Source organism: Chamaea fasciata, unplaced genomic scaffold, assembly GCF_029207755.1.
Source record: "Chamaea fasciata isolate MVZ Bird 193981 ecotype frontalis unplaced genomic scaffold, bChaFas1.0.hap1 SCAF_10, whole genome shotgun sequence".
Taxonomy (NCBI): Eukaryota; Metazoa; Chordata; class Aves; order Passeriformes; family Sylviidae; genus Chamaea; species Chamaea fasciata.
The window spans coordinates 32,102,646-32,127,482 of record NW_027094095.1 but is presented as its reverse complement, the minus strand read 5'-3'; the positions used below and the strand labels follow the sequence as shown (position 1 = coordinate 32,127,482).

The 24,837-nt window shown below is 53.4% G+C and overlaps 1 protein-coding gene across 2 annotated transcripts in view; it reads left to right on the top strand.

The window, feature by feature from the left end:
- NEGR1 (neuronal growth regulator 1) overlaps positions 1–24,837 on the top strand; it is a 185,336-nt gene that overhangs the window by 98,140 nt on the left and 62,359 nt on the right. For both annotated transcript variants that reach the window (XM_066193034.1, XM_066193033.1), the window contains exons 3-4: positions 4,681–4,806; positions 12,475–12,606. In XM_066193034.1, the coding sequence (XP_066049131.1) occupies positions 4,681–4,806; positions 12,475–12,606 (258 nt within the window). The remainder of the gene's footprint in view (positions 1–4,680; positions 4,807–12,474; positions 12,607–24,837) is intronic.

The window sequence follows — 24,837 nt, the reverse complement described above, 5'->3', positions numbered from 1 at the left end:
TCACGCCCTGGTAACGTCTTCAGATTGCTCTCAGATAAACTGACCGCAGAAACCTGGTGAAAATACAGCTCTGGACATCAATGATATCCCATCAACGTACAGAGACCATGGTTGCACGGCCTCAGATATCCAAGAGGTAAAAAAACTCATCCCAAACTTAGCAGAGTGCCACTTGTGTGAGGCCTTTTGTCACGCCTCGGCGCTGACAAGGAGTGGAGATAAATGCAGGCTCCAGATCAAACCATTTTTCTCTTCCCCAGCCCACCCATCGTTTATTTCCTCAGCCCCACTTTGCCAAAGCTGAGGCGTTCAGACAAATCGTGTTTAATTAGGAGGAGGTGGGGACCTTTAGGCAACGCTCTTCAATCAAAGTGCCTGGAGGAGCTAATCATGGGAATGCAAAAGCGAAAGGGCTGGGAGCTCTCCCCGCTGGTCCCTGATTGCCAGAGGGCTGGGGGCTCCTGCTGGAAAACCTCTCCTGCTCCAAAACCTCTGCTCAAGGCACTCTGGAAACGCTGTTTGTGGTGGGGGCATTTCGCAGCTCTGTAAATAGCCAGCTCAGCTGAGCGTGAAATGAAAAACAAAATATAAAAAACTCTAAAAACCAGAGCAATTTTCAGGGAGCATTGATAAATAATTTCACTAGCCCAAAAAGCACAATTGTCTTTTTTTTTTTTTTATGATCGATGCTTGGGATGCAAGATGTTCAACTACACAAAGGAGTTTGCTGGAAATAATTTTTGGGGCTGTTTAGGGTTGGTTTCAGTTTAAAATCAGGGATTTGGGGTGTGGCAGTCGGTGTTTAGGGGTTCAGTGTGGATTCCAGGGCCGAGGATGAAAACAGCGCCTGGGTTTGCCAGGGAGGATTTATTTTAGCAGGGATGGAGGGACAGGACACAGGGGATGGATCCCAGTGCCCGAGGGCAGGGAAGGATGGGAGGGTCCCCAGGGTGTCCCCAGGGTGTCCCCAGAGGGTCCCCAGGGTGTCCCCAGGGTGTCACTGTAGCCCTTGGGCTCAGGGGGAGGCGAGGTTTCCCCCCACAGCCGTGGGCACGTCCTGCTGCTGCCAGGGTTGTGCTGTGGAACTGGAGAGTTGTGGAGTTGTGGAATTGTGTAGTTGTGGAATTATGGAATCGTGGAATCGTGGAATCGTGGAATTGCAGAATTTCAGATTTGTGGAATTAGGGAATTGCAGAACTGGGGAATTGTGGGGTTGTGGAATAGTGAAAATGCGGGGTTTCAGAGTTGTGAAATTATGTCATTGTGGAATTGTGGAATTGAGGAATTGAGGAACTGTGGAATTGAGGAATTTCAGAACTGTGGAATTGTAGAATTGTGGAATTGTGGAATTGCAGAACTGTGGAATTTCAGGACTGTGGAATTTCAGAATTGTGCAATTGTAGAATTGCGGATTTGCAGAATTGAAGATTTGCAGAATTGTGGAATTGTGGAATCGTGGAATTGTGGTATTGTGGAATTGCAAAATTGTGGAATTTCAGAATCATGGAATAGTGGAATCATGGGGGGTGTCAGCTCATCCAGGACCTCCTGGATCCCATCCCTGACAAAGAGCTCCAGCCCCCCAGCACTCTGGGCTGGGTTTAGCCAGGGCTCTGCACCTGCAGATCCAGGAGCAGGGAACCCGGGGCTCTCCTGAGCCTTCTCTTCTCAGGGCTGAACATCTCCTGGTTCCCTCAGCTCCCCAGGCCTTTGGTCACACACCCTGGCCACAAAGGGAAGGTTTAAATTAAAAACATTGTGCAAAAAGGGGAAGGGTTTACTATAAAACATTAACATTAAATGAATGTTTTAATTTAAACATTAAAAAAGAAAAAAGCCAGATGACTGCAAAGCACTTTCCGTGTTGGACCCCCACACCAAATTTATTGGGAGTTTAATTCCTCTCTCATCCTTGTTTATTATCTCATTTCTCCGGCCTCCCGTTAATCCATTTACTGAATAAATGCTTATTTGCTGCTTTATTTAATTTTTCCCCTGACCTTCACAGCTCCACGTGATCTGGGTGGGAGGCACGAGCTGCTGAAGTGGGGAGCAGCTCTGTGATGGGTTTAATGTGCACTCCAAGCTCAGCAGCGCAGGCTTTAAATGCCAAATCTGCTCCTGGATCACAGTCTTCGGAGGTGTGGGAAGAAATGCGGAGGCAGAACAAACATATTTTTTAATTCTTAATAAATATTAACGTTCCATTGTGATGCTGCACTTACATTTGAGTCGTAATTGCTAAATCCCACAGATTTTTAGTGATCTGAATGTAATGGTCCCTATCAGCCAGCAAAGAGCAGAAAACTTAGCAGCAGAAATCCTGATTTGTCTCAAACTGAGAGGCTCCAGAAATGCTGTGGGAGCCAATTTCTACCCTGGGAAGGACGATCTCCCCAGGAAATCCCTGGCAATAACAACATCCACCATTTGCCACAAGCCCCGGATCAGATTGTATCACTTCTGTCATTTGACAGGATCACATTGTGCAGCTCTCTGCTTGTTTGGGGGTTATTTTAATTAATGGACCTCTCGGATTCATTTCTTTTCTAATTCTATTTGAGGAATGCATCAGTGCTGTGACCTGCTCAGTGTCATTGCAACGAGACTTACAGACATCCTCAACGAGGTTTGATTTAATTTCCTCGCTGCAAAGCCCAGATTAAAGAAGGGCCCAGTCAATTAGGAATGGAACAAAGCTCATACTTAACAGGAAATCACTTAATCTGCACTCTGCAAGTCTGGAAAATTCTCCACCTTCTACCATGTCACGGCTCCAATCTTCCCTCAGAAAGGCTGGAAAGTTCCTGATGAGAAGCCCCAAAATGCAGCAAAACCCTGCACATTTCTTGTGGCTCAGATTTGTGTGGCTTCAGCACAACCTGGAGAGGGTTTGTGCCAGTCTGTGCAGGGCTGGAGCCCCTCTGGAGCCGGGCTGGGAGAGCTGGGGGCGCTCACCTGGAGAGGAGAAGCTCCAGGGAGAGCTCCGAGCCCCTGGCAGGGCCTGAAGGGGCTCCAGGAGAGCTGCACAGGGACTGGGGACAAGGGATGGAGGGACAGGACACAGGGAATGGCTTTAAGCTGAAAGTGGGGAGATTCAGACGGGATTTGGGGCAGGAATTGTTCCTGGGAGGGGCTGGGCTGGAATTCCCAGAGCAGCTGTGGCTGCCCCTGGATCCCTGGCGGTGCCCAAGGCCGGGTTGGACATTGGGGTTGGAGCAGCCTGGGACAGTGGGAGTGTCCCTGGGACAGGGAGAGGTGTCCCTGCCAGGGCAGGGGTGGCACTGGGTGGGGTTTAGGGTGCCCCCAGCCCAGTGTGGGAGCGCACAATTCCAGGAGCCAGCAGTGCCAGGCAGCTGTGGGGTGCAGCGCTGCCAGCTGGGATCGGGCTCTCCCACCCCAAGGCTCCAAACAGCTGCAGGAGGAGAATTCACGGAGTTGATTCGTCCTTTGGGTGAAAACGTTCAGCTCTGGCGTTCACAGGGGGGAGCACAAAATGTGTTTGGAGGAGCAAATTCCTCCCGTGTGCCGAGAGCTGGAGTGTCCTGCCTGTGCCAATCCCTGCAGCAGCCACGTCAGGAGATGTGTGAAACGGGAGGAACTCCACAGCGCCCCGGGGCTGCCAGGGGCAGCGGGCTCAGGAATGTTTTGCTGACTCCAGCTCCCGGTCGGAGCTGCAGGAGCAGCGGCACAGGTGGCTCGGACACGGTGTTAATTCCAGAGGAAAGGGACAGCGGAGCTGCTGAAAGCAGCATCTCCTCTCCCCCTGCTGCGCTCACCGCCTCGGTAGGGAATTGGGAAAAACATCAAATCGGCGTTGGGAGGTGGGGATGCAGCCCCAAAATCCTAAAGGTGTTTGGGATCCTGGAGAGGAGGAGCTGGGATCAGCCCGCCCCACACCTCTCCCTGAGGACGGCGTTTCTCTGCTAATTAGAAATGCTCCCCGCAGAGCTTTCATGGCTTTGCTCACGAAAAGCAGAGGCACAAGCGCTGGGAATGAGAATTCCCAGCTTGTTGAAGTCTGTCTGACCCCAGCTCAGGGCAAGGGCTGGAGAACATCAGCAAGGGGAGATCCCAAAGCACCCAGCGCCAGCTGTGCCCAGGGAGGAGCCCTGTGCTCCAGCCCCTGAGGGGATGTACAGGCACAGACACAGGCACAGGGACGGGTTCAGGTACGGGTTCAGGTGGGGGGATTTGGGCTGGGACACAGCAAAACCAGGGAGACACCTGGGAGAGAAAAGCCCCCGCTGGACAGGCACTGGGGTTAGCAGAATGGACGAGCCCCAAAGCCAGAGGAAAGGACAAAATAAATGTGTTTTAGTCCTCTCCGTGAGCAGCTCAGACTCTCCAGGTGCACACGGAGTGCCTGGAACAGCACCATTAATTCTTAACCGAATTTTGTCTTCTTTGCAAACTGCCAGGAGCAAGCTCAGCCTTTCCCTGAGCAGGGGCATCCATCTTCCCGGGAACTCTCCTGCTCTGCGCAAACAGAGGAGACTGCTGCTTTTTGCTCGTGGTGTTTGGAATGCGGGGCTGAGCTTCTGGAATGCGATGGAGAGGGCTGAGCTCCCCTAAGCGAGGCTTTGCAGTTTCCCCCAAGCCCTGCCTGTGTTTATGACGGTGACCCAGCTCTCCCGGGGCAGCAGCTCCCCTGACACCCCTGTCCCTGTCTCTTTGCAGTCCCTCCCAAGATATTCCGGATCTCCAGTGACATCACGGTGAACGAGGGTAGCAACGTCACCCTGGTGTGCCTGGCCACGGGGAAACCGGAGCCCTCCATCTCCTGGAGACACATCTCCCCCTCCGGTGAGTGCCTGGGCACAGCAGGGAAACCTGGGGTGGTGCCGTGGTGCAGGAATAAGTAGATGGGACTCAGTTTTTTCACGCAGGAAAAGCCCATTCTTGATTTATTCAGCCCATATTTATACAGTTTTCAAAGGCATCTGTCTTGGCGTGGAAAGACAGGTGTGTGCTAAGGAAGGCAGGAGCCCCCCTTGGAATGGAGAATGTAATCCCCCTCCCTCTGAATTATTGTAATTCTGAAGTCAAGGGGATTACAGGCAAAGATAAGGGAATAGGAATAACAGTTCTTTACTAAGAAAATTAAAATTAAAATTAAAATTGAAATTAAAATTAAAATTAAAATGTAGTAGTACAAAAAAAGCAAACAAAAAAGAAAACCCTGAGAGAATCAGAACATGACCTGACCCCCCGTTGCTCAGGGTGTTGGTGTCAGTCCGGATAACTCCTCCAGCCGTGCCAGCTGTGGCTCTGCTGGAGCAGAGATGATCCCGGGGAAGGGCCCGGTGGGGCTGGGATGGGTCCGGGCTCCCTCGGGGAATCCAGCGCACACAGGCTGTGCTGCTGTTCGGAATGCCAGCGGTGATCCAGGCGGGAATGCTGGGCTCCTCCCCCTGGGCGGAGCCTCTCCCCGTGGGATGATGGGATTGTATCAGCCCTGCAGTGAGCCTCGATGGCCCATGAACAGCAGATATCCCCTGGGGGGAGGACGGGTCCTGGAAGGGATAAAGAACTCTGCCCCAGCTGGTTCAACAACAGAGATCCCCCAGAGTGATGAGGGACGGGTCCTAGAAGGGATAAAGAACTCTGCCCCAGCTGGTTTAACAGCAGAGATCCCCCCAGAGTGATGAGGGACGGGTCCTGGAAGGGATAAAGAACTCTGCCCCAGCTGGTTTAACAGCAGAGATCCCCCCAGAGTGATGAGGGACGGGTCCTGGAAGGGATAAAGAACCCTGCCCCAGCTGGTTTAACAGCTGGCGGTAGAATACAAACTGCTGGGTACATCTTGCACTGCAGCCCAAGACAATCGTGTTTGACCACTACTGGTCAGTGATTTTCTTTCTACTCAGTCTGTTGGCCAGAAGGTGCCTGTGTGTGAACGTGCCAGGACTCTCTCTTTCCACGGGTGTTTACATTTTTTCTGTGTGGATTCTCATGGGACAGACCTTTTGTTATTACAGGCGCAACCTGTTTTTCTCTACGAGAATAGATTGTTATGAAAACTGATTTTCACTCCTCTGGGTTTGTTTACGTGGGAATTTACAAGCTAGCTGCTAGATTAGCAGGGCTTAAACTATATTCTGTAAGGCTTTTTTTTAATAATATCTCTACCTGTACGCAACAGTGCCATAACACAGGAATGTTAAATATGAATATATTGAATATATACTTATATATTTTATATATGTAATATATATAAATATGAATATATGTCTTCACAATGTGTTGCAATCACAGTCGTGGCTCAAACAGCTCCAGGTAAAATCCAAGCAGGGATGAAATGAGGAACACACGGGGCTCTCTAGAAATGGGAAACATGGGAGTTAAACACAGGACCAGGTTTAGTTTCTTGTCGTTCCCTCCACTGCTGCAGGGTGGGATTTTGGGGGTGTCAGGGTTGGGAGTTGGATTTATGATCCTGGTGGGTCCCTCCCCCAGGATATTCCAGGGTTCCTCACCCCCGAGCCACTATTCCATGTCACAGCTCATTAGAATGGATTTGCTGCACGAATTAAATGACAAAATTGTGACCAAAATGGCAACTACAAGTACCCCTGCTGTTTGGTGTGTCCCGTGTGTCCCTGTGGTTCCCTGGAACGCACTGAAAGGGAAGGTTTTGGCTGCTCTCCACTGCTGGCTCGTGCAGGGCCACGGGAGCTGCTCCCTGGGAGCGCAGCAGGGGCTGTGGGGAGATCCCTGCCCTGGGAATGAGGATCTGGTGCTCCCTGCCCTGTCCCAGCTCTGTCCCAGGCAGGACTGGAACCTCTTCTGTCCCTGGGACTCTGCATTCAGACCTGGATTTGCAGGGAGGGATTTCTCTGCTCCCCCAAGCTGTACAAAACCCGTGTAATTACAGGCAGGAAGGGTTCCACGGGCTGCCACAGCCTCTCATCATCCTGAGGAACAGTTGGCTTTACCAAGCCCGATCTGGGAAAAAGCCCCCTCACTTCTGACCTTTAAAACAATGGCAATGAATTCGGCTTGAAGTGTCCATCAAGGGGCTGGAGGAAAAATTCAGTTGTAGCAGAAAATGGATTTTAACTAAATGTCAAATAAAATTTTATTGGAAGCCCTGGTGGCACTTTGGATTAATGGCTTAAAGCATTTGAGTGGCCGCAGGAAGGAGCTGGGGTGATGTTCCTGGAGAGAGAGAAAGAAGGAGAAAAGGAGGATGACTGCACCCAGGCTGAGCAGGGGCTGAGGGGGAAGGCAGAGCATCCCCATCTGGAGTTCAGGAAAATGAAGAGGTGGCACTTGGGGACATGGTCAGTGGTGGCCTTGGCAGTGCTGGGGAGCAGCTGAGCTCCAGGGGCTCAAAGGGACTTTCCAACCCAAATGAATCTGTGGAAATTATTGCAGGGAATCAGAAGGGCCCTCAGGGACCCCCCGGATGTGTTCCTTTCTCCAAGCCCCATCCAACCCAGCCTTGGACACTTCCATCCCCAGTGACCCTGGGATTCTGTGCCCTGGGTGTCCCCTGGGGATCACAGACACAGCTGGCTCTGGAGGGGGAGAACACGGGCCCCACATGACTCCTGGCTCAGAAATCCTGTCAGGTGTGATGGGAGCGATCCTGTTATTTCCAGGGAATGTTCTGTGCCCCGAGTGCAGCAGGCTGTCCCACCCCAGGGCAGCAGCAGCTCCGTGCTCGGGTGCAGACAGGTTCAAAAGGCACCACAGCCAGCACAGCCTGGCTGCACGAAACCAGGAGATGCAGGAGAGTGAAAACCCCGGGTTCTGCCGTGCTTGATATTCCATGTGCAGCTCCTCACCTCCCTGCACGCAGCAGCTTCATCTGCACTTGCTAATTCCTGCCCGTTCCTGGCTGTAATTCCCAGCGGCACTAATGAGGCTCCCAGGCAGGCGGCGTCTCCCATCCAGCACTAAATTATATTAACGAAGCATATTTAGAATATTCTCAAATTGTTTGTCAAAGCTGCCGCTAAAAGATAAGGAACTGAAATCTCTGAATACAAATGACTCAATGTAGACTAATTCCAGGATATGATCGTGATTTACATCAACACAGCCTCGGCTCGCATGAGGTCGGATTCAATTTTTCCGAACAAGAGATAAATTGAACCTTTCGCGGGAATGAAAATAAAATGCGTTTCAAGGTGATTTTTAAACTTAGTCCGTAAATTATTGGCCCGGAATCTTTATTGTGCATGTTTAACTTGCAGCCATTATGTAAATGCATGCACGATATAAATATTCATTAGGCAGCCCCGTTATGTAAATCCAGCAAATCTCCCCACTCAGTGTAACGGGGGCTGCGGGTTTGTAATCTCCCAATCTGTATTGGTGAAATGTCACCCGAATAAATTGCAGGTATTACTTATGTTGTTCTGACATTTCCCAGCAAAGTGCAGCATCGATAGTTTGGGGATGAAGGCAGAATGTTAAAGGATGAAGTTCTGCCGGGAAGCCCCACTCCAGACTTACCTGTGCTGTGTCCCACCAATGCTGTGCTGGCAGCAGCAGCAAACCTCAGAAACCACCTGATAAAACGGTCCTCCCAGCCAAAAATCCCGGTGCTGGGCAGCGAAGTTCTTTTCCACTTTGGTTTTGACAAAAGTTTCCCGAGGAGAGCTTCCCCAGCTGCAGAAGGAATGGGATGGGATGCTCAGGGATAGCACATGGGGCATTGGATTTAAGGAATCTGAGGGATTTAAGGAATTTAAGTGGATTGGTGGAATTTAAGGTGAAGGAGGGTGAGTTTGCATCAGACACTGGGATGGAATTCTGCCCTCTGAGGCCCTGGCACAGGAATTCCTAGAGAAGCTGTGGCTGCCCTGGATCCCTGGAAGTGTCCAAGGTTGCCCAAGGTTGGGGCTTGGAGCAGCCTGGGACAGTGGGAGGTGTCCCTGCCACGGGACAGGGCAATGAGATGGGATTTAAGATCTCTTCCAGCCCAAACCATTCCAGGATTCTGGGATCCCTGGTTATTTCCAGTTTCATATTTTCCAGTTCTTCCCTGCTCTCTCTCCTTTTTCTCCCAGTTATATCTCCATCATTCCTGGTCAGCAGTTGTCCCAAAGCAGGAGGATGAGCTGGGTGTGGGGACAGAGCTGCACCGGGAGGAGCAGGGCTCCAGAAACTCTGAATAAAGGCAGATGTCCCATGTGGAAACTCTGAATAGAGGCAGATTTCCCACGTGGAATGGAAGGCAGGCGTTCATTCCATCCACCACTGCAGAACACTCCTGTTCTTTGAGGGAGAAACAAAGAGGGATTTAGAGAAGTCTCCCTAAATCCCCAGAAGCAAACCCAGCTGTGTCTGGGGCAGAGACTGGGCCCCTCCTGCCCCGGAGCCACGCGGGGCAGAAATCGGAAGGGCTTTGGTGGAGTGCAAGTGCTTCAGACCTGGATTTCCCGGCTGCAAATCCCGAACTGACAGGAATTATTATCAGATTTCCAGGGCTTTGCCCGTGTACAAAGGGCGAACTCTGAAAATCCTCCGTCTCCTGCTCACAGACGGTTTTAGAGCTGGAAGTTTTCGCAGGAAGTTTCTGGCTTGTTTCTTTTCCCTCGCTGACCCCCAAAGAGGGGGCAGGTGTTGCTGGGGAGGGTGTTTCCCCCCAGGTCACCCCACAGCAGTGGGATTGGGCACTGTGGGGTCTCTGATGAGAGAGGGGCTGCTCTGCCCCCTCCCCTTCACACGGAGAGGTTGATCCAGGATTAATTAGTAGTTGTGGGGAGGATCTCGTGGCAGGCTGCACCCCCCTGACTCTGCAGACTCTGTGGCATCACAGCCCTGCAGGGATCTCCTTCCTCAGGCTGCTTTGGCCAGAGAGCTCAAACCCAGGGAGTCTTTTCTCCAGGAATCCTGGAATGGTTTGTCTTGGGAGGGACCCCAAATGCCACCCAGTGCCACCCCTGCCATGGCAAGGACACCTCCCACTGTCCCAGCCCCAGTGTCCAACCCGGCCTGGGACACTCCAGGGATCCAGGGGCAGCCACAGCTGCTCTAGAAGGTTCCTTTACGGAAACTCTGGTCAGTTGGAAGCATGGATGAGCAATGTTCCCTGGAAAACACCCCAAACCTGCATTCCCTGGGACCTGCGGTGGCTCAGGTGGCCTCAGGCTCCTCCACCTGAGAGCAGGACACTCCTGGGGCAGTGCTGATGGCCTGGCTGGGTCAGTCCTTCCTGCAGCCTCTCCGGGAGCTGAGGAGGTTTTATTAATGTTTGATAAGAATTGAATGACCCATTATCCTACAATTAATAAAGAGAAATTATTATATAATAATATATATAAAAATAAATATTACATACATATTACATATATAATTACATATAAATAATATATAATTATATGGAAATAATATATAATAATATATAAATATATATAATATAAATATACAATATGATAATATAAGAATTATATTAATTTTTATAATTATATATAAATAATATGTAATAATATGTAAATAATATTTAATAATATATAAAGTAAATATATAAATCTAATGATAATAAATATAATAAATAAAAACATAATTATAAATATAATTCTGAATCTAGTTATAATTTAATGGCCCTCTGGTTATCCCGGAGGGATTGCTCAGCTGATAAAGGCGTTGGTTGTCATTACCCACGGTCCCTGGTCTCAAACCCAGGCTGGGGCTCCCCAGGAGCTGCAGGGGAGGCGGTGTGGGGTTAATGAGGGCATTAATTAACACTTTAAAGGCAGCAGGGCAAACAGCAGCCCAACGGAAAGGGCTGGGCGGGATCGCTCCCTTTGCCTTTGGATCAGCCGGAAAATCACTCCCAGAAGGACTCCACAAATGCCAGCTCCCCGTGAGAAAGGCAAAACCGCTTCTGGGCTCAGGTCACGGGAATTTTGGCCTTTTCATTTTAACAGGACTTGTAGGTACCAGCCCTGGGAGGTTTGGGATTAGGATCCCGTGAAGTGACATTCAGTGCCCTTGCTCTGGGGTGAGGTGACATCGCCCCGCAGCTGGGCCTTTCGGAGGGACGCTGCTCAGAAAATGCCATTTTTACCAGGACCATTGCAGGTGTCTGAGCATCCCTCCAGGAACAATTAAAGGTATTCCTAGAAATCCTCGGGCCTTCTTAAAATCTTTTTTTTTTTTTTTTGAAAAAAAAAAATCTTCTCGTTAAAACACACTTGTCAGGAGAAGAATACTCCAGCTGAGGTGGTCAAATAATTGGGGCTTTGTGGAGGAACCGAGGAACAAGAGTGAGATCAAAATCTTAGTGAGGCACAACCTGAAACTGCCCAAAAGCGTTGCACAGAAATGAGCAGGACTCTTTTTTTCTTTTCTTTTTGACAATTTAATGATAAATGGGAGGCATTTCTTACTTCTCAATAAAAGTAGATGAACTCATTAATAACTCATAGAATGCAATGAAAATGAGGGGTTTAATGCAGGCTGAGCTTTTACCCGCAGACATCAGCTCATTTTCCTTGGAGGAATGCTGAAAGTTTTGAGCGAGCGGCGTGTGGCCCTCAGGAGAGATCTCAGAGCTTTAATGCTCAGAACCAACCCAGCATTCTCCCCTCTTTCCAGAGCCAGCCAAGCCCGGGTTTGTGCAGATACACAAATAATTCCCCCCCGTAGTAATGCAATCCCTGCAGGTGTTTCCAAATGGGGAAAGAGTCCCACTTTACCTTTGGACATGTTGAGAAGTTTAGCTGGACAGTTCTGTGGATTTCTCTTTGCAATTGGCTCGGAGCCAGCCCAGAAATGTAGATTGGACCCTGGAAATGTTACTCAGAGACCCTTGGTGCACTCCTTGGGCCAAAGGTCCAAAAAGCCCACCTCAGCGATTAGGTGCTAAAGAGAGAGAACAAGGGAACTCCACGTTTTTCGCTTTTCGAGATGTGGTAGCAAGGTGGCTGAGGTTTTCTCAGGAGCGTTGTTTGTTTTGTGCAGCGTTTTGTTGCTTTGGGTTTTTTCCCTTATTAAACCTTTTGATTCACAAAGCACCCTCGAAGAGCAGTCTGGCTTATTATTATTATTATTATTATTATTATTATTATTATTAGCCGCGTCCCTGCAAGGCTGGACGCTCAGGAGTGTGGCTTAAATCCACCCACCCCCTCGATGGCCAGGGCAGGACAGTCCTGCCTCGCCCCCACCGCCCGCTCGGGCTTTTCCCAAAGCCTCAGCTATTACCTGCCAATTAAAGGCTTTCAGGCTGGGAAAACACTTCCAGCCAGCCTTTTAAACCCTGAGCTCTGTCATTCCCAGCATCTGTGGCGCTGGGGCGATAATGACACTGAACTTTTGGGGGTCTGTGATGCGGTGAGTGCCCTGTGAGGAGCCCAAACCCGCTGACTGTGCGTTCTGTTCCCGTGTGGACGCTGCAGTGGCTGCGCTTCCCTCGGGGGTGTGTTGAGCTCCCTGGCTGCCGTGCAGATGTTGCATTCCGGGTGTTCTGTGCTGAGCCCGCGGTAATCTCTCCCCGCGATGGTTTCCTTCCAGCCAAACCCTTCGAGAGCGGGCAGTACCTGGACATCTACGGCATCACCAGGGACCAGGCCGGCGAGTACGAGTGCAGCGCAGAAAACGACGTCTCCGTCCCCGACGTGAAAAAAGTCAAAGTGACAGTGAACTGTAAGTGCCGCCCTTTGCTCTTCCCTCGGTGTGCTGCGGAAGGAGAGGCTGGAGCACCAGCTGGAGCTGCTGGCGTTGTCACAGTGCCCGAGGGGGCTGTGCTCTGTGCTGCCCACCTGGCCGCCGCCAGGGAGCCGCGGGTGTCAAGTCTGCTCTTCGGGTTTTTGGGTGATGCTCTGAGCAGGTTCTGGTGGCTGCTGTGGGGGTTGGGCTGAGCCCTCCCCGCTTGGTCTTGTCGTGGTGGTGCTGTAGGTGACGTGAGATGAGAGGCTCTGTTTGGGTCGCTGGCGGGGGCCCGGTGTCCACGGGGGTGTGAGCTGTTCCAGAGGGGACAGAGGGTGTCCCTGCAGTCCCCTCTGGGGCACAGGGTGTCCCTGCTGTCCCCTCTGGGGCACAGGGCGTCCCTGCAGTCCCCTCTGGGGCACCGGGCGTCCCTGCAGTCCCCTCTGGGGCACCGGGTGTCCCTGCAGTCCCCTCTGGGGCACCGGGCGTCCCTGCAGTCCCCTCTGGGGCACCGGGTGTCCCTGCAGTCCCCTCTGGGGCAGAGGGTGTCCCTGCAGTCCCCTCTGGGGCAGAGGGTGTCCCTGCAGTCCCCTCTGGGGCACAGGGTGTCCCTGCAGTCCCCTCTGGGGCACAGGGTGTCCCTGCAGTCCCCTCTGGGGCACAGGGTGTCCCTGCAGTCCCCTCTGGGGCACAGGGTGTCCCTGCAGTCCCCTCTGGGGCAGAGGGTGTCCCTGCAGTCCCCTCTGGGGCAGAGGGTGTCCCTGCAGTCCCCTCTGGGGCACCGGGTGTCCCTGCAGTCCCCTCTGGGGCAGAGGGTGTCCCTGCAGTCCCCTCTGGGGCACAGGGTGTCCCTGCAGTCCCCTCTGGGGCACAGGGCGTCCCTGCAGTCCCCTCTGGGGCAGAGGGTGTCCCTGCAGTCCCCTCTGGGGCACAGGGTGTCCCTGCTGGGGGTGGGGGACACCAGCAGCTCTGACCTGCTGGGATTCCCACACCAAGGAGGTGCTCCCAGCTCGGCTCTGGATCTGATTTAGCTCTCAGCGTGATGTGGAATATTCTTCTTCCCTCCAACACGTGTGAAAACGCAGGCGAGACGATGTGAATGATTCCTCTTGTTCACTCTGACAATTTCCCCTGGTTCACTTCAATTACCCAGCGTGTGATTTGTTCCTGCTTCTGGAGTCGCTGGGGCAGCTTCACTGGTCACAAACAGGAGATGTCAGAGCTGTGTCTCCCCCAGAGAGATGTCCCCGGGCCCAGCTGGTGTGGGCAGCAAAGCCCTGTCACTGCGGGGTCAATGCTGTCACCCGGGGGCATTCACTGCTGCCCAGATCTTCTTCTTCATGTGGCACCAGGGGACATGGGGACAGTGCAGTGACACCTCTGAGGAGCTGGATGGCTCTGGGGCTCCCTGGGCACGTGGGGACAGTGCAGTGACACCTCTGAGGAGCTGGATGGTGCTCTGGGCTCCCTGGGCACGTGGGGACAGTGCAGTGACACCTCTGAGGAGCTGGATGGCTCTGGGGCTCCCTGGGCACGTGGGGACAGTGCAGTGACACCTCTGAGGAGCTGGATGGTGCTCTGGGGCTCCCTGGGCACGTGGGGACAGTGCAGTGACACCTCTGAGGAGCTGGATGGCTCTGGGGTTCCCTGGGCACGTGGGGACAGTGCAGTGACACCTCTGAGGAGCTGGATGGCTCTGGGGCTCCCTGGGCACGTGGGGACAGTGCAGTGACACCTCTGAGGAGCTGGATGGCTCTGGGGCTCCCTGGGCACGTGGGGACAGTGCAGTGACACCTCTGAGGAGCTGGATGGCTCTGGGGCTCCCTGGGCACGTGGGGACAGTGCAGTGACACCTCTGAGGAGCTGGATGGCTCTGGGGTTCCTGGGCACATGGGGACAGTGCAGTGACACCTCTGAGGAGCTGGATGGTGCTCTGGGCTCCCTGGGCACGTGGGGACAGTGCAGTGACACCTCTGAGGAGCTGGATGGCTCTGGGGCTCCCTGGGCACGTGGGGACAGTGCAGTGACACCTCTGAGGAGCTGGATGGTGCTCTGGGGTTCCTGGGCACGTGGGGACAGTGCAGTGACACCTCTGAGGAGCTGGATGGTGCTCTGGGCTCCCTGGGCACGTGGGGACAGTGCAGTGACACCTCTGAGGAGCTGGATGGTGCTCTGGGGTTCCTGGGCACATGGGGACAGTGCAGTGACACCTCTGAGGAGCTGGATGGTGCTCTGGGCTCCCTGGGCACGTGGGGACAGTGCAGTGACACCTCTGAGGAGCTGGATGGTGCTCTGGGGTTCCCTGGGCACGTGGGGACAGTGCAGTGACACCTCTGAGGAGCTGGATGGCTCTGGGGTTCCTGGGCACGTGGGGACAGTGCAGTGACACCTCTGAGGAGCTGGATGGTGCTCTGGGGTTCCCTGGGCACGTGGGGACAGTGCAGTGACACCTCTGAGGAGCTGGATGGCTCTGGGGTTCCTGGGCACATGGGGACAGTGCAGTGACACCTCTGAGGAGCTGGATGGTGCTCTGGGGTTCCTGGGCACATGGGGACAGTGCAGTGACACCTCTGAGGAGCTGGATGGCTCTGGGTGCCAGGGCAGTGCCCAGCGGGGTCATTACTGACAAATCAAGTGTCAAACCAGCATCCCAGAGCTGCTCTTGGTCCCAGTGCAGCCAAGCCGGGAGTGTCCCCAGCCACAGCATGGCTGCACTGATGTCAGGAAAACTTCTGCACCTGCACTGGGAATACGCAGAGTAATTTTATTTTATTTTATTTTATTTTATTTCTGAAATAACTTCTCCCAGCTCCAGGAGGAGGGGCTGGGGATCTCGTGGCAGCAGCGTGGAGCTGGGCTGTGGCCGCAGTTGTGGCAGTGTGTGCCCACGGCTGGTTTGTCACAGCCAGCTCACGCAGCCCCAGGGGCTGGGGACGTGTCCCCAAGAGCTGAGCACGGAGCAGGAGCTCTGGCACCATCCTCCTGCAGTCACTGCTTGTAAGGGATTGGCAATGAATTTATTTTCAATTTATTTAAATCTGGAGACTTCTTAATGAAAGGAAAGGAGGGGAAGCCCTCAGCTGCTCTGGCTGGGCAGTTTCCTTGGTTAAATGTTCTTCTGTCCTGGTTCTTCTTTAAAGGCATCTGTTCTTTCCATTACAAACTGGTGAGAGCCAAGGCTTTCTCCCAGGAATCCCATCCTTTTGTCTGGTGCCTGTGGACTGGGGCCAGTGGTGGCCTTGGCAGTGCTGGGGGAGGGTTGGATTGATGTCCTGGAGGGCTTTTCCAGCCTAAACAATTCTGTGAGTCCTTTTCCTCTGCTGCTGCTGCTCTCACCCGCTCCTGGTGCCATTCCATGGTTCTATTCCTGGTGGCACTCCATGGCTGTATTCCTGGTGATGTTCCATGGTTCTGTACCTGGTGATGTTCCATGGTTCTGTACCTGGTGATGTTCCATGGTTGTGTTCCTGGTGATGGTCCATGGTTCTACTCCTGGTGATGTCCCATGGTTCTATCCCTGGTGATGTTCCATGATTCTATTCCTGGTGCCATGCCATGGTTCTATTCCTGGTGATGTCCCATGGTTCTATCCCTGGTGATGTCCCATGGTTCTATCCCTGGTGATGTCCCATGGTTCTATTCCTGGTGATGTTCCATGGTTCTATCCCTGGTGATGTTCCATGATTCTCTTCCTGGTGCCATTCCATGGTACTGTTCCTGGTGGTGTCACATATTTGTATTCCTGGTGCCACTCCCTGGCTCCACTCCTGGTGCCATTCCATGGTTCTATTCCTGGTGCCATTCCCTGACTCCATTCCTGCTGCAGGGAGGTGTTTCCACATGGACATTCCCAGCACAGAGCGGCTGCTCAGTCCCCCGGGCAGAGAAAAGGAAATGACCAGGTTTAAATCACTCTGTGAAATCCAGTTTTTGGCTGGGCAGCTCCCAGCCCCACAGCAGAGACAGGACCGTGATCAGGTTTAAATCACTCTGTGAAATCCAGTTTTTGGCTGGGCAGCTCCCAGCCCCACAGCAGAGACAGGACCGTGATCAGGTTTAAATCACTCTGTGAAATCCAGTTTTTGGTTGGGCAGCTCCCAGCCCCACAGCAGAGACAGGACCGTGATCAGGTTTAAATCACTCTGTGAAATCCAGTTTTTGGTTGGGCAGCTCCCAGCCCCACAGCAGAGACAGGACCGTGATCAGGTTTAAATCACTCTGTGAAATCCAGTTTTTGGCTGGGCAGCTCCCAGCCCCACAGCAGAGACAGGACCGTGATCAGGTTTAAATCACTCTGTGAAATCCAGTTGTTGGCTGGGCAGCTCCCAGCCCCACAGCAGAGAGAGGACCGTGATCAGGTTTAAATCACTCTGTGAAATCCAGTTTTTGGCTGGGCAGCTCCCAGCCCCACAGCAGAGAGAGGACCGTGATCAGGTTTAAATCACTCTGTGAAATCCAGTTTTTGGCTGGGCAGCTCCCAGCCCCACAGCAGAGACAGGACCGTGATCAGGTTTAAATCACTCTGTGAAATCCAGTTTTTGGCTGGGCAGCTCCCAGCCCCACAGCAGAGACAGGACCGTGATCAGGTTTAAATCACTCTGTGAAATCCAGTTTTTGGCTGGGCAGCTCCCAGCCCCACACCAACCAGGAGCTCCCAGCACTGGTGTCAGGGCTCTAATGACTTACAGGGGGGTTCATTACTCTGCCCGATTCACCATCACCTACATTTTCTACCTAATTTCTCTCTGTCCTCCCTAATTTCCCTTTGAAAAACGGCGGCCCGAGAATCTGCCTGAATTCCAAAAGGAAGAGGAGGGGGACAGAAAAGGAGAGAAGCCGCTGAAGCTGCTGCTCGGTGCCGAAGGGACGCTCCACCAAACCGAGTTAAAATAGATAAGACGTAATCCAATTTCATTTCACAAGTAAATCCTATTAGCATTTTTCCATTACATTTTGTAAAGCAAATACTGATTTATAGATTATAATATTGAACCCCGTGTTGGGATGGAGCAGTGCCTGGGTTTAACGTGTCGTCTGGAAGCTGCTCCGAAACTCTCCATGTGCTGCTGTCACTTTGCTCGTTCTCTCCTGCTCATGCCCGGGAAATATTAAAGGCAGCTGCTAAATCCCAGAATTTCCCGTAGAGCTGAGGCCACAGCGAGAGGATGAGGAATGGGATGTGGGCCTCGGGAAACCGGCATTTATTTGCATTTATTTCAAAGTGTCAGCTGTCTGAATTAATGGGAAATGTGGATTTAAAGTGGAGTGGCATCGCGGAATTCCCTTTTCTTGGGATAATACCTGTTAAGGGTCCCCTTTTCTTAGGATAATACCTGTCTCTTTGCCTGTAATTGTACCTGGGACAGCTCTGTTAGAGCTGGAGCTTTCAGACCTGACCAAATCACGATCTGGTGGCTCTGGGGAGGGAAAAGACATTCCTGAACTCATTGCTGGGTGGGTTCGCCCAGTTTCCAGGCTGCTTTCTCCATTTCTGGCGGTGATTTCAGGGTTCCCATCTCTGGCTGTGGTGTCCCTGAGCCCAGCAGGCCCAGCACTGGGGTCCAGGGGAGCAGAGCAGGGGTTTGCAGGGTTCTGCAGACACCCTGTGCCCAGCTGAAGGCAGATTTGAGCCCAGCTCAGCTGGTCTGTGCCTGGGAGTTGTGCTCAAGCCCAGCTGGAGCTGCTGACCCGCCACGATCCCTTCCTGAGGAAAATGGAACTGCTGACCCGCCACAATCCCTTCCTGAGGAAAATGGAACTGCTGACCTGCCACAATCCCTTCCTGAGGATGCTGCTGGCCAAGCTCCTCTCCTCCTCCTTCAGGTGCTCTCATGCCTCTGCCCACCTGAGCAGCATTTCCTGGCCACTGGGGATGAGCTGGCATTCCCTGGGCACTGGGGATGATGAGCTGGCATTCCCTGGGCACTGGGGATGATGAGCTGGCATTCCCTGGACACTGGGGATGAGCTGGCATTCCCTGGGCACTGGAGATGAACTGGCATTCCATGAGCACTGGGGATGATGAGCTGGCATTCCCTGGCTCCTCCTGTGCCCTCCTTGCCTGGCAAAGCTTCTCCCAGGCTGTGGAATTGCTCAGGAGTTACACTGCAGCCCGGTATTGCCTTAATTCAGTCTTTTAATCAGGTTTGGGGTTGGGGGTTTTTTTTGGGTTTTTTTTTTTTTTTTGCTTGTTTGTTTGCCTTTTTGTTTTGTTTTGGTTTTTTGGTTTTTTATGCTCATTAGGCTGAGTTCGTTTGTATCAGTTCGGTTTATCCAAGAATTCCCTTCACTGTTCTTTCCTTGTCTGCACCTGGAATACAAACCAAAGGGTTGGGGTGACTGAATTGGTAAAATCTTGTGTTTGGGATGGTTCTGCCCGCAGCCTGACAGAGCCCAGGAGTTTGGGAATGCTCCCAGAAAAGGGGTGACTGGTGTGGGGTGTCCTGTGACCAGGGCTGGGTCCTCACGGATGGATCCCCTCCAGCTCAGCAGAGTCTGCGATTCAACCCTCTCCTCCTTATGCCCGTGGTTTGTGTCCTTCAGCGAATCCTCTCCGTGTCGGGGCTTTATTCCCAAATTTATCCAGTTTTCCTGCGCCTCTGCACCCTGGGAGCCGGTTCCACATTCCCTGGGTTATCCCCTGGATGTTTTCGGGGAGCCCTGCGGGCTTTGGGGGGTCTGTTCCCCAGGCAGACCCTGTGTCCTTCCCCGCCGGGCCGCTCCGGTAAGGGATTTCTCCTTTTCCTCCTGCAGGAATGTGCGAGCTCCTCGCCAGGAATTTTAAGTGGGGTGTTTGTTTTCGCTTGGCCAGGCCCGGGCTGCGCAGAACAGCTCCCCTCATTAGCATTTCTCCCCTCATTAGCATTTCTCCCCTCATTAGCATTTCCTCCCCTCATTTGCATTTCTTCGAAGGCTCCTCGCTGTTGCTATGGCGCTTTGCATAACATTACGGATAAATACTCGGATTTCACTTTGAAATCAGACATCCTGTTCGAGCCACGCCGGCCTAATTATATCTGTAACCTTAAATCTCCCGGGGGAAAAACACTCCGGGGCTTGGTGGGGCTGCCAGCCCCTGGACGTGTCACTGTGCCTCTGTTTTCCCAGGAAATGTCGTGTGTGAACCATTCCCGAGCGAGGACCAGCATTTCCTTGGCGAGGCTTTGGGTTTGGATTCAGGAAGGGAAAATGCCTCCGTTCAATTATTAAACACGAAGACAAAGCCCACACTTTTATTTTATTTTTTTTTCTGGAGGTCTCGGTCCTCCTCTGCTTTGGCACCAAGCACAAAACGGCTCAGAGCAATTTAATTTTAATTCCCACTTTCCTCTAATAAAAGGGAGGGGAGGAGGGGGCTTCTCTTGGAGCAGAAATCAATAACTCTGATTCTTGCTGGGTTGGATCGCTGCTGATTTGCAGCTCCATCTTTACATCCCTGACTGAGTCCAGGGTTTGGGGTTAAGGTCAGCGGTGGCTTTAGGAGCCGAGGTTCCCTGCCGGGGGTTCTGCTGCTTGCTCAGTTCTCAGGGAGCATTCCCGAGGGAATTTTTGGCACTGGGGGCTCCCGGAGCTCTGGCTCCTGGCTCAGTTTGGCTCTTTCCCTGGGGCTCAGGGCCCACAGGGGTCTGCAGGATGTGCCCTGCTCACCCTCTGGGATGTGTTGGTGACCTTGGTGATGCTGGGGACAGTCCCCAGGGCCCCTGCCGGTGCCAGCTGTGCCCCAGGCACGGCTCCAGCCTGCCCTGGCTGCCACACGAGCTCTGGTTCTCCCTGGGAAGGATTTGTCCCCTTTGGCTGGGGGTTCCTTTCCCAGCTCGGGCTGGTGCACACGCGGGGGATGGAGCGTTCTCCCTTCACCTCCCTTCACCCAAAAACGTCTACAAGGGAGCACAGCTGGAGCTGGGTGATGTTCTGAGTGGGGACAGTGGTCCTGCTCCCTGGCACACTGCTGGGGACAGGCGATGGCTCCCGACCCTTGCTGGGGACAGGGGATGGCTCCTGGCACTCACTGGGCACAGGGGATGGCTCCTGGGGCATTGCTGGGGACAGGGGATGGCTCCTGGGGCATTGCTGGGGACAGGGGATGGCTCCTGGCACTCACTGGGCACAGGGGATGGCTCCTGCAGGGATGTGCTGGACACTGGCACCGTGCTCAGCCCAGGGGGCTGTGGCTGTGCAGGTTCTCTCCTCAGCCCAGCCAGCCCGGCTCGTCCCTCCTGTTCAGCAGTGACTTGACCCTGCAGATGGATTCCCTGAGGTGCAGCTGCTCAGCCTGGATTGGGAACTCTCAGATTTGAGATAATGCTGCAATAAAGGGTCTGGGGAGGCTGTCAGAGCAGCCACGGAGGGGACGGGTGTCCTGCAGCACATCACACACAGCTGGGGGAGAGAACCACCAGGGATTTCTCTCTGTGTGTCCTGCAGCACATCACACACAGCTGGGGGAGAGAACCACCAGGAATTTCTCTCTGGGTGTCCTGCAGCACATCACACACAGCTGGGGGAGAGAACCACCAGGAATTTCTCTCTGGGTGTCCTGCAGCACATCACACACAGCTGGGGGAGAGAACCACCAGGGATTTCTCTCTGGGTGTCCTGCAGCACATCACACACAGCTGGGGGAGAGAACCACCAGGAACTGGGCTCTGTGTCCTGCAGGTTCCGTGTGTGAGGACACAACCGGAGGTGAGGGGACAGTCCAGCCCGGGTTTGCCCAGGGTTCACCCCAAGGACAGCAGGGCTGGGTTGGGCTGCAGCCACCAGCCGAGGGCTGCCAGTGAAATATTCCAGTGCAAATAACAGGTTGGGGTTGTTGGGTTTTTTTACAGATGAAGGTCTGTGCAGAGTTTCTGCAGTCCTGTAAATTGGAGGGCTTGTTCATGCACGGTGTCATCAGTTGGGTTTTTGGTTTGGTTTGGGTTTTTTTGCTTTGCTGGTTTTATCTTGGGTTTTTTTTGATCACCATTAGGGCTAAATCGTTACTTGGCTAATTCGCAGGCTGGTCTCATCCCTGAGAGCTCCCCTGAGTTATGTGATGCCCTATCTCACAAGCACTCACAGCAGCTCGATGGGAGCTGCTCTGGCAATTCCAGCCGCCCCAACTGCTCGGGGAGGAAAGGATGCCGCTGCTTTGAAGGAAATCTTTCCCTTCAGTGGTGGGGAAAGAGGCCTCTTGTGAAGTAATGGCCGTCATTTTCTGCCCTTCAGGTGTTTTTATTAACATTCCAGGAGCCAGATTAAAACAACGCAGTTCGTGTTTGAGGCTCGGGCGCAATTTGGCTCTTAAATTAATATTGATTTCTTTGGGGGTGATGGTTTGTGCAGAGGTTCTGCAAACTCCGCGTGGCTCCTGCAGGTCCCTGCCAGGCACCGCTGGTGTGGGAGCGTGGCAGAGCTGCTGCTGTCCCTGCTCCCGGGGGGCGGCTTTGGTGCCACCACAGCGCGTCCCCGGGGCGGGGACAACCCACGGGGAGCTGAGGGCTGGCGCTCAGGGTCTCTCTCCGGGAGATGAGGAGGATGTTTTCCACCTCTTCCCAAAGGAATGCCCTGCTTCCCTCTGCCGGAGGAGCTGATGGGGACAGAGAGGGGCCAGGGGTGGGGCAGGTGTGCCAGGGTGACATAGGTGTGCCAGGGTGACACAGTTGTGCCAGGGTGCTGCAGGTGTGCCAGGGGGGTGATACTGGTGTGCCAGGATGACATAGGTGTGTCAGGGTGATACAGGTGTGCCGGGGTGGGGCAGGTGTGTCAGGGTGGGGCAGGTGTGCCAGGGTGATACAGGTGTGTCAGGGTGATACAGGTGTGCCAGGATGGGGCAGGTGTGCCAGGGTGATACAGGTGTGTCAGGGTGATACAGGTGTGCCAGGATGGGGCAGGTGTGCCAGGGTGATACAGGTGTGTCAGGGTGATACAGGTGTGCCAGGGTGGGGCAGGTGTGCCAGGATGACATAGGTGTGTCAGGGTGATACAGGTGTGCCAGGGTGGGGCAGGTGTGCTGGGGTGGGGCAGGTGTACCAGGGGTGCTGCAGGTGTGCCCAGAGTGACTCAGGTGTGCCAGGGCAGGACAAGAGCCCGGCTGTGGTTCCACCCAAGATGGACTCTGAGCCAGGAGTTTTCACACTTTGATGGGTTTCATTTTGGGGTTCATTGTCGGTGACTTTGGGGAACTGTTCCAGCCTGGTTCGGTGAGGTAACGGAGCAGCCACCACACGCTGCCCTCAAATGCGGGGCAAATATCAACGTTTTGTTGCTGGTTTTCACACAGACACCACGTGGAGCTTTCAGGCCACTCTTGGTGAAAGTGTTCAGGTGAAATTCAGGTTCCAGCCCCTGAGTCTGTGGGCAGGAAAATTCCTGAAAGGGTTTTCAGGAGGTTTTTACCTACTGCTCTACTCTTGGTGACAGTTTAAAGTCAAAGGAAGGTTCTGGCAGGATTCCGGACCCCTCTGCACATCCACGAAGCCTTTCTGGCCTGGGGGGCAGCAGGAATGTGCTCCTCTCTGTGGATTTGGCTCCCTCAGGGGTGGGTGTGCAGCTCCCCTCCCCTCAGAGGGGCTGGAACCCCCTGCCTGGGGCCGGGTCCCAAACCCCCGAGGGGCTGAGACAGCTCCCAGGGCAGCCAGTCCTGCCTGGAGCTGCTCCCTCTGCCCTCCCCGGCCCCCGGGTGATCCCACTTCAAACACCAGCGACAACAGAGCTCGGGAAAATCGGGAAAATCGGGAAAATTGGGAAAATCGGAAAATCGGGAAAATCTCAGCTTTAACGGCAATGAGTCACCTCTGAAGAGCTGCTGCCTTTGGAGCAGAGCTGTGCTAGACTCCGGGCCGGAGCCAAAATTAATGGAGAGCGCTCCAGCTTCCAAGAGTGTTCCCTCGCCCAGATCGCTGTCCGGCAAAATATACAATTACTTAAAATATTTCCTAAGAGCCAACAGTGTAAAGCGATGTTGTGCCTGTAATTGCATTTTTCCTGGCTGCTGTGGGGCTGAGGCCTCCCTGCCCCTCACGGAGCCAGGCAGGTGATGCTCAGAGGCCTTTGAGGGCGGCTGGGGGACACAGAAAATGTCGGCCTTGTGCAGCTCCCCATCCCTTGTTTTTTTATTTTTGGGGGGTTTTTTTTGGTTTTTGGGGTTTTTTTTGTTTTTTGTTTTTTGTTTTTTTATCCCAGTAATTGCGGTTTGAAAAGGTTCTGCACTAGAATTGTGCTGTGACGACATTATTACAGCCTGGTTTTTCCTGGTGACGGGGCTGACAGTGCTTTACACCACAGGGACACAGACTCCAAGGTTCAGAAGGCTGAAATGACTCCTTTGTTTTTGGGATGTGTCTCCCTTTTACACTGTTTCACACAGACCAGTTGGATTGGTGACACAAAGACAAACCTCTTCACTCACATTGGTCAGAGCAGAGGAACATCAAGAAGAAATCCCTCCTAGGGAAAGGAATGAATGACAAAGTTACAGCTACAAAAACATTTCTCCTGTTGACAGAAAATTCCCTGGGAAAAAAAAAAAATCAGAAAACCAAAACACCTCAGGCGTGAAACCAGGGCTGCACAGGGCTGGGGCTCAAACACGCCCTGTGGTAGTGAGGGTGTGGTGGAGGCAGGAGCTCCAGGAGCTTTGGGAAGGCCCCTTTTGCTTTTACGGTTTAACACAAAGCAGGGCTGTGGCTGCAAAAGGCAGGAAAAGCATCCAGCGTCACTCCTCGGGCGTCGCAATCCAGAGAGCTGCTTCTGTTCAGCTCTTCTCAAATCAAACCTGGCTGGTTTGGGGCTGGAGGGACCCTTCCTGCACTGCAGAGCCAGCACCAGGCTGTGGTGGAAGGTGGTGGCTCCAGGCGTGGCCAGGGACACCACAGCCCCCCTGGGTTTGGTTCCTGTCACACACACACAAAATCCAGGGAGTTGGGGCCGGGCTGGGAGAATTCATCTCACTTGGAAAAATTCCCTTCCAAATGCTCCATTTCCCGTGCACTGGGGAAAAATTATCAGTGAAATATCAGCTGTGCCACCATCCACGTGTTCTGCTGCTCCTGCGCCTGCTGGGGTCCGTGCAGAGAGCGCTGGCAAAGGGGATAAATCGGGAATTGTTTCCCAAGGCAGCATTTCCCCGGGTGGGAGCTCCCAGGGAAAGCCGGGGGTGCACCCAGGCGCTGGCTGGGGGTTTATTGTCCCCTCCTGAGCGGTGTGTGACACCCTTGCGAGGGGAGGGGCTGCCACAGGAACGTGAGC